The sequence below is a fragment of the Dipodomys ordii genome, unplaced genomic scaffold, assembly GCF_000151885.1.
Source record: "Dipodomys ordii isolate 6190 unplaced genomic scaffold, Dord_2.0 Scaffold15, whole genome shotgun sequence".
In the NCBI taxonomy this organism is placed as follows: Eukaryota; Metazoa; Chordata; class Mammalia; order Rodentia; family Heteromyidae; genus Dipodomys; species Dipodomys ordii.
Genome location: NW_012267231.1, coordinates 14679062 through 14688560, shown reverse-complemented (window position 1 = coordinate 14688560; position 9499 = coordinate 14679062). Strand labels below are relative to the sequence as shown.

Sequence of the window (9499 nt, the reverse complement as noted above, 5' to 3'; positions counted from 1 at the left end):
AGGGAGGGAAGGAGGGAGGGAGCGAGGGGGCCGCTTCGCTGCCCGCCTCAGTCAGACGCCGCTCCGCTCCGACCTCCGAGCGAAAACAGTCCCCGGCGCCACCTCCACGGCCGCTGCTACCGCTACTGAGCCAACAAAGGGGCGTGCGTCACCGCGTCGCGCTACGTCGTCACGTCACTCCTCTGTGCGTCATCGCGCCCCGCCCCGCCGCCCCTGCGTGGAGTGTGGGGAGACCCCACGGCTCGGCCGGCGGGGTCCCTCGGAGCACGGCGGCGGCGAAGGCGGCGCGCGGGAATCGCTTTCCTTCGCACTCGGGTCCGTGGTGGCTCTGGGAGCAGGTGGAGGTCCGGAGACCTTTAACGTGGAGAGGCCGCGGCCGGCGGGGCGCGGGTAGAGGCGCCCCGGGGCCGCCCCGGAGTTGATTCCTGCCGCGGGCCGTCAGGGACCCAGCCCTCGCTCGGCCTCCCAAGGGGAGGGCGGCCCGCCTCTCGGGCGGTGCCGGCGCTTCCCGCCCGCCCCGCCGTCGCTCCCGGAAGCCGCCGGACGCGGAGCTGAAATTCCTGTTGCCCGTGCTACTGCTGACTGGGGAGGCGGCGGTTGTCCGCGGAACCCGTCGGCCGTGTGACAGGTGAAGCGCGTGCGAGCTGCCCACTGGTTTCGAACGCGCCGAGGGGTTCAGGTATATAGTGACGTCATGGCACCGAGGCGGTTCCTGAACTCAGCCCTAAACAATGTCAACAGTCGGAGCTTTGCTTAGTTGAGCGTGGTTGGGGGCCTTACCTGGATTTTCGTTTGTCTCTGTCTGTGTATACTGGGTGCGTGTGTGTGTGTGTGTGTGTGTGTGTTGGTCCTGGGGCCTAGGCACCATCCTTTAGCTTTCTCACAGCAGGTGCTCAACCTCTTGAGCCATAGCTCTACCTACACCTTCTTTTCTGGTTAATTGGAGATAAGAATCTTACTGACTTTTCCTGCTCCAGGCTAGCTTCGAACTGCCTTCTCTTCTCAGATCTCAGCCTCCTGAGTAGCTGGGATTTACAGGAGTGAGCTACCAGCACCCCCCATTACATTGTGTTTTATTTTCACTGATGAACCTGAGGCTCAAAAAGAGAAATGTTCTGGGAGGGTATGAAGCTCGATGGCACAAGCCTTGTCCAGCCCTGGGTTCTTCCATCAGCACAGCAAAAAAAAAAAAAGAGTTGGCCAAAATCCAAACAACTTGCGCAATCCCCACACCCCTAAAACACTGATCCCAAACATGCTTTATGAGCTGGGCCCCAGCAGCTCACCAGGGTAATCCTAGCTACTCAGAGAGGCTGAGATCAGAGGATCACAGTTGGAAGCTAGACCAAGCAAGACAGTTATCTCCAATTAACCACCAAAAAGCCAGAATTGGAGCTGCAGCTGAAGTAGTAGAGCACTAACCTTGAGGGAAACAAAAAAACCAGGGTCAGCACTAAGGCCCAGAATCCAATCCCCAGGACCAGCACACACACACACACAAAAAAAATTTTATGATTCACAATACTACATAGTATATAAAATACATTAACTATACTATAGCACAATACAGGCAATAATAGAAACAACTACAAGGATCAAAAGCAGCAGAAGAGATTTTTTTTTTAACCTGGAATATACGGTGGAACCTGCTACTAGATAGCTAAGATGTTCAACACAGAAAATAGAAGATATGGTCTAGCCTGAAAGAACAGCAGAAGCAGACATTGTAAGGTGGTTAAAAGTGTATGACCTGGGCTGGGAAGGTAGTTCAGTGGTAGAGTGCTTGCCTTGCATGTATGAGGCCCTGGGTTCGATTCCTCAGCACCACATACACAGAAAAGGCCAGAAGTAGTGCTGTGGCTCAAGTGGTAGAGTACTAACCTTGAGCTGAAATGCTGAGGGGCAGCGCTCAGGCCCGGAGTTCAGGCCCCACGACCAACCAAAAAAAAAAAAACGTATGACCTGCAGCTGGGAAGGTGGCACAGTGGTAGAGTGCTTGCCTTGCATACATGAGGCCCTGGGTTTGATTCCTCAGCATCACATAAGCAGAGAAAGCCAGAAGTGACGCTGTGGCTCAAGTGCTAGAGCACTGGCCTTGAATTCAGGCCCTGTGACCAACCAAAAAAAAAAAATGTATGACCTTAACCAGGTACTGGTGGCTTAACACCTGTCATCTTAGCTACTCAGGATGCTGAGATCTGAGCTTTGTGATTCAAAGCCAAGATCCTAAGACTCCAATTAACTACTCTGAAAAAAAAGTACTAGAGCAACTTGAGCACAAAGAGGCTCAGGGACAGCACCCAAGCCCCAATGTTCAAGCCCCAGAACTGGCAAAAAAAAAAGTCTGGGAATAGAACTGTGGCTCAAGTAGTAGACCACTACTCTTGAGAGAAGAATAAAAAAAAAAAAGCTCAGGGACAGCCTCTTGCTCCTGAGTTCAAGCCCCAGGCCCAACAAAAATGAAAAAAAGAAAGAATTGCAGTAACTTTAAAGTTTTTTTAAAGGCCCTACACTTTTTTTTTTTTTTGGGTCCTGTTGTGGGGCCTGAAGTCTGTGCCTGGGTACTGTCCCTCAGCTCTTCAGCTCAAGGCTAGCACTCTACCACTTGAGCCACAGTGCCACTTATAGCTTTTTTTTTTGCTTATGTGGTACTGAGGAATTGAACCCAGGGCCTCACGCATGCAAGTCAAGCGCTCTACCACTGAGCCACCTTCCCAGCCCAAGGCCCTACACTTTTATTATTAATTACTACAAAGAGAGGAGCCACAAGTGGTAGAGTACTCGCCTTGAGCTGAAGAGCTGAGGGATAATGCCCAGGCCCAGAGTTCAAGCCCCAGGACCAACAAAAAAAAAAGGGGGGGTTAGGGGGCAGCCAGGCACCAATGGCTCACACCTGTAATCCTAGCTACTCAGGAGGCTGAGATCTGAGGATCATAGTTCAAAGCCAGCCTGAGCAGGAAAGTCTGAGAGACCCTTATCTCCAATTAACCACCAGAAAACTGGAAATGGCGCTGTGGCTCAAGAGGTAGAGCACTTGCCTTGAGCTGAAGAGCTGAGATATAGCACCAAGGCCCAGAGGTCAAGCCCCACAACCATCAACAAAGAAAAGAGTAGCCAGACACAAGATCTGAAAGGCCAAAGCTCCCTCTTGAGATAGTTTCAAGGATTGGCCAAACTGAAAATCTTTTTAAAATCCCAGATCCTTAGAGGCTGAGGAAGTAGCTCAGCAGTAGAGCACTTGCCTAATATTCACTAGTCTGCTCTAGTCCTGAATTGAAAAAAAAAAAATCTGAAGACTTAATGTAAATATTCCTGTACCAATTTGCCCATTTTGTTTTGTATTTTGATTCTGAAACAAGGTCTCCCTATATGTAGCCTAGCCCAGTCTGCCTTCAAACTCATAATGCTCCTGCTTCAGCTTCCCAAACACAGACTGCAAGACAAGCATGTACCATCATGCCAGACCCAAATCAAAGCTTTCAACATTCAAACTGTGTGGTCTTGGTCCTGCTTTGTTCAGTGTTTCAATTTAGCCATTCTAAATGTTGGTCGCTCTGGAAGAAGCCATATACACAAGCACCCTTTTCTCCTGTCTCCATTATACTATGGCTTGCGGGGGGCAGGGGGAGTCGAATAAATTTTGTTAGGATTCTAAATTCCTTTTTACTCATTTTTCCTTTCATTAGTACCCATACCTTGAAAGAACTCCTCCCTTTTATATCCTTCCCTTTGGTACTGAAGCAGCTGGCCACTGCTCTTCTATGACAACATTTCAACCACAACTGAGCCCTCAGAACTACCCAGCAATCTTGCTAAGGTTTTCTGACTTGTTCTCCCACGCTTAGTTGCTCTTTCACCCTTTGGCCAATACTACAAAACCTCCAAACCTACCTGTTCCAAGCTTTTCAAAGCAGACTTCTTTAAGTCACAGAAACATTTTAAAACATCACCACCAATGTGACTAAAGCCGAGAAAAGAAGAGAGCATTAAGGGATAAAATCAGAAAAGATGGATCAAGACAGACCACTGGGCTGGGAGTATGGCTTAGTGATAGAGTACCTGCCTAGCATGCATGATACCCTGGGTTGGATTCCTCAGTACCACATAAACAGAAAAAGAAGTGGTGCTGTGGCTTAAGTGGTAGAGTGCTAGCCTTGAGCAAAAGAAGCTCAGGGACAGTGCCCAAGTCCTGAGTTCAAACCACAGGACTGACCAAAAAAAAAGTTTGTTAGCTGATCCCAACCCTGTAATCTTAGTTGCTCAGGAGGCTGAGAGTATGCTTCAAAGCCAGCATGTGCAGGGAAGTCCTAGAAACTCCAGTTAAACCGCCAAAAAGCTGGAAGTGGAGGTGTGGCTCAAGTGGTAGAATGCTGGCTTTGAGTAAAAAAAGTTTAGAGACAGGGCCCAGGCCTCAAACTCAAGCCCCAGAGACAACAACAAAAATAAACCAGGACTGAGGGTATGTATCAAGAGGTAAAAGCCTGCCTAGCAAGCAGGAGGCCCTGAGTTCAAATTCCAGAACCACCACAAAAACTGCCATCCATCACCTTATATGGAAAAGCCAATTGTGTATTTACCTTTTTCTGTATATTTATTGATGCTTCCTTATACAGAGTCTTATATCCTCCCCATTTTGAAGCAAAAGTAATTGTTCAGGTTCTTTCTCAAGACCCTTCTCCATGATCTCATGGATCCAGATCAATGTCATGGGCAGTATCTGAGTGCTTCTTAGTCTCTGCTCATGGATAAACCATGACCTGATTCTCAGCAACCATCATTCCATTCATATTTTAGAACCATCTTAGATTTAGATTAGCTTCTGGTACTATTTAAGGAAAACCTGTAGAACAACTTCTCCCTGACCCCAAATTGCCCAAGTGATGTCCTACATACATTGTTCTTTTAAATGAGTTACTTGTAAAGGCATTGCCTGTGTTATTTTTTTTAATCTGGTGGTAATTATGGGGTTGAAATAACAGCAGTCTGTAAACAACAGAACAAAGTGTTTGATAGAGCAAGAATAGTTATTGGTAATTCAGCACTTCCATTGTCCCCATATCCCAGTAATGCTAAAAATAAAAAATAAAAACTAGCTTGCATGGTGGCATACTCCTGTACTTTCCAGATACTCAAGGGTCTTAATTAAACAGGAAGATCACTAGAGCCCAAGACTGTAAGGATAGCCTGGGCAACAGAACTAGATCTAGATCTACCAATAAAAAGGTGGGCATGGGCTGGGAAGGTGGCTCAGTGGTAGAGTGTTTGCCTTGCATGCATGAGACCCTGAGTTCCATTCCTTAACACCACATAAGCAGAAAAAAGCCGGAAGTGACACTGTGGCTCAAGTGGTAGAGCACTAGCTTTGAGCGGAATTGCTAAGAGATAGTGCCCAGGCCCAAAGTTCAGGCCCCACAACTGACAAAAAAAAGGTAAGCATGGTGGTGCACATGTATAACCCCACCACTTGAAAAATAAAAGCAAGAGTATCACCAGTTTGACACCAGCCTGGCCTAAATCTGTGTGTGTGTGTGTAGTTATGAACCCCAACATGAAGAACAGGCAGGAGCTTTTCAAATAAGAAAAACTGAAAGAACAATGAAAATTTCTCAGCTCACTGCTAGAACTGATAGAATTAAAGTCCATGGCAATGGAAGGATGGAAGGCAGCTATTACAGGGACTGATCACATCGGTTGAGTCAGGACCAGGATTTTCTGGGACATAAATTTTCAGTGCTGGAACTGAGAAGTCCCAAACAATGGGATAGTTTGGTGACCTTAGGAGACATGCTCCCAAAACACATGTAATTGTCCTCCAAAACCCAAAAGAAAAGCCAGGTGCTGGTGACTCACACCTGCCTGGGGTTGCCTTTGAATGGTGATCCTCAGATCTCAGCTTCCTGAGTAGCTAGCTAGGCTTATGGATATGAGACACCAGCTCCCAGCTACCACATTTTTTGATCAACCAATCAGTAGCTATCTGTTTACTTACAACTAAGCACCTTTCTATATATTCTTGAAAAGGTTTAAAAAACATCTTGTCATCTCAAGAAAATTTATTTTAGGGACGGGGATGGGAATGTGGCTCAGTGGTAGAGCACTTGCCTTGCATACCTGAGGCCCTGGGTTCGATTTCTCAGCACCACATAAGCAAAAAGAAAAAAGCAGGAAGTGGCACTGTGGCTCAAGTGGTAGAGCGCTAGCCTTGAGCTGAAGAGCTGAGGGACAGCACCCAGGCCCACAGTTCAAGCCCCATTGCTAACAAAAAAAGAAGAAAACAGCATGTTTTTCATGCTTACACGTGTGGGTGTGTGTGTGTGTGTGTGTGTTGGTCCTGGGGCTTAAACTCAGCTTTTGAAGCCCCATTGCCAACAAAGAAGAAAACAGCATGTTTTTCATGCTTACACGTGTGTGTGTGTGTGTGTGTGTGTTGGTCCTGGGGCTTAAACTCAGCTTTTGTGCCCAATGCTAGCACTCAGCCACTTGAGCCAAAGCTCCATTTCTGGCTTTTTGATAGTTCATTCAAGATAAGAGTATCACTGACTTTACTGTCCAGGCTGGCTTTGAGCCTTGATCATCAGATCTCAGCGTCCTGAGGAGCTAGGATTAGAAGCTTGAACCACCAGCACCTCACACCACCAGACTTTTTTTTTTTTTTTTTTTGTCAGTCGTGGGGCTTGAACTCTGGGCCTGGGCTCTGTCCCTCAGCTCTTCAGCTCAAGGCTAGCACTCTACCCCTTGAGCCACAGTGCCATTTCCAGTTTTCTGAGTTGTTTATTGGAGATAAGAGTCTCATGGCCTTTCTTGCCCAGGCTGGCTTTGAACCATGATCCTCAGATCTCATCCTCCTGAGTAGCTAGGATTACAGGCATGAGCCACTGGCGCCTGGCCAGACTTTTTTTTTTTTTAACCTGCTGTTTCTTCATCCTGATCTTCCTGCCTTTTCCACTGGCCTTACCTAATCCATAATCCATGTACTTTAAGACTACTGCCTTCAACTTGAGCCATCTTTGTATCTTCCAAGCTTTTGACAATGCTGAGAACACTTAGAAGCATAAAGCTGTTAACCAATAGACATTTATTGCCCGAAGAATGTTGGGTCTTGCCCATGTTAAATCAAATCTTGGTATTCCTACCTGTTAATTTTTCTAGGTCTCCATGAAAACTTGAAGGAAGAGAAGGAGAAGGAGGTTCTGAATGTCCACGTCCTCTATACCATTTCCTATCTAGGGCTTCTCAAAGAAAAGTGACCATCTCACCTCCCACAGACCCAACAATACTTCAGTTTTTAATACTTCATAGCAAGGTAGGATTGATGTTGTGATCCAAGTAGATTGTATAGAAAGAATACAGGCAGATTGGTTATAAAGCAGTGAAAGAGAGCAACAGGACCTCACCTGAACCCTGAAGTCACCTAAGAAACTCAGAACGGGAAGCACTGAACTGTCCACACCACCCCCAAAGCTTTCAGGAATGAAAAAGCTTTTCTTTTGTCTTTTTCTTCTTTTGCTTTCTCTCTTGGTTTTTTGGCTCGTTTGGTATGTTTTGCTGGATACCATACCATGATTTAAAAGGTGTCTGAGGGCTGAGGATGTAGCGCAGTGGTAGCCTGGGTTTGATTCCCAGCATGAGGACACCGCCACCATCAACAACAAGAAGCTTAGTCGTTCTTCCAGCTCCAGAAAGTAAACACCACTCCTTACAGTTATTTTGCAATGTGGCAGAAAACAGGTTTTTCACTTCCACGTTTCCACCTATAGCCTCCTAGTGGTAATCAGAAAGTAATGATGGGAGGCTGTGAATACCTGGCCTCTTATTCAGAACTACTTAAAAACTGGTTGACATTTTGCTTTTATGAAAAGATAATCTAACATGGGGATTGTGTATTTGACATACTCAAATGCTGAAACACTGAACAGAATGCCTTTGTTTAAATCAGATTTTGAGAGAGCAGTGGAATACTAAAATCACTACACAGATCTAAATGTTATTAAAATGGAATATTCCCCAGGGATTATGGCATAGTCATTGATTGATATATTTGTTTACATAAAGTTCATGTGGATACTTTTTTTTGTTGTTGGCTCTGTGGATACATTTTTTTTTATAAACCATAGCAAGTTGCATGTGTGAACTGTGAGCCTTTGTTGTTTTCCTAAGTGAATATATGTGGTAGTGGCATGTGGACTGGGTCAGTCAGAAGGATGGTGTATAAAAGTAAATATTCTCTGGATGGGATACAGCTCAGTAGCAAAGCACTTGCCTTGCAAGTGCAACACCCTAAGTCCCATCCCCGGAAGTAAAAAATAAAAGACAAAAAAAACAAAAAACAGAGCCAGGTGTCTGTGCTTCATACTTGTCATCTTAGCTGTTCAGGAGGTAGAGATCTGAGAATCCCAGTTTGAAGCCCCTCCCCCAAATAACCCAAAAACCAGAAGAGGAGCTATGGCTCAAAATGGTAGAGTGCCAGTCTTGAGCAGATAAAGCTCAGGGACAGCGCCCAGGCCCTGAGTTCAAATCCCACAACCAACCACACACCAAAAAAAGACTACAACCCAATGATTGTCTTCATTAGGTTGTAATGATTAGCTGAATTAATACAAAGGACTCAAATTATTATTATTGGATTCAGAAACATGCACAGTGCCTTCTTTTTGTTATGTTAGTGGTGGTCCTGGAGCTTGAACTCAGGCCTGAGCGCTGTCCCTGTTTTTGGGCTCAAGGCTAGGGCTCTACCACTTTGAGCCATAGCACCACTCCCAGTTTTCTGGTGGTTCATTGGAGACAAAAGTCTCCTGGCCTTTCCTGCCTGGGCTGGCTTTCAACCATGATCCTCAGATCTCAGCCTCCTGAATAGCTAGGATGACAGGCGTGAGCCACCAACACCTGGCCACCATACTTTATTTTATACATACATATACACACACACACACACACACACACACACACACACACACGTACAGAGATAGCAGGTGAGTCTATTTTGTGTGTCTGTCTGTTTATGCTGTTCAGGGGCTTAAACCGAGAGCCTGGGCACTATCCTTGAGCTCTTTTGCTCAAAGCTGGTGTTCTACCACTTGAGACACAGTTCTACTTCCAGCTGTTGGTGGTGGTTAATTAGAGATAAGAGTCTCAAGGGCCAAGTGCTGGTAGCTCACACTTGTAATCCTAGCTACTCAGGAGGCTGAGATCTGAGGATCACGGTTCAAAGCCAGACCGGGTAGGAAAGTCCATGAAACTCTTATCTCCAACAAACCACTAGAAAATCGGAAGTGGCGCTGTGGCTCAAGCGATAGAACGCTCACCTTGAGCTGAATAGCACAAGGACAGTACCCAAGCCCAGAGTTCAGGCCCCACGACTGCCAAAAAAAAAAAAAAAAATTCTCAGACCCTAGACAGGTGCCTGGATTGGAAGAAGGCAAGGTCTTAGAAGCAGGGAGACTACAAGGAATTTTTCACACCAATCAAATAAGTAAACTGAAACAAACCACTGGTGACAGAG

At 46.2% G+C, this 9499-nt stretch overlaps 1 protein-coding gene across 1 annotated transcript in view; it reads right to left on the bottom strand.

The window, feature by feature from the left end:
- Positions 1 to 169: 169 nt before the first annotated feature.
- Positions 170 to 9499, bottom strand: part of Tmem202 (transmembrane protein 202) — an 18550-nt gene continuing 9220 nt past the window's right edge. Inside the window, exon 6 of the mRNA XM_013011917.1 lies at positions 170 to 712. Coding sequence (XP_012867371.1) covers positions 170 to 712 — 543 coding nt within the window. The remainder of the gene's footprint in view (positions 713 to 9499) is intronic.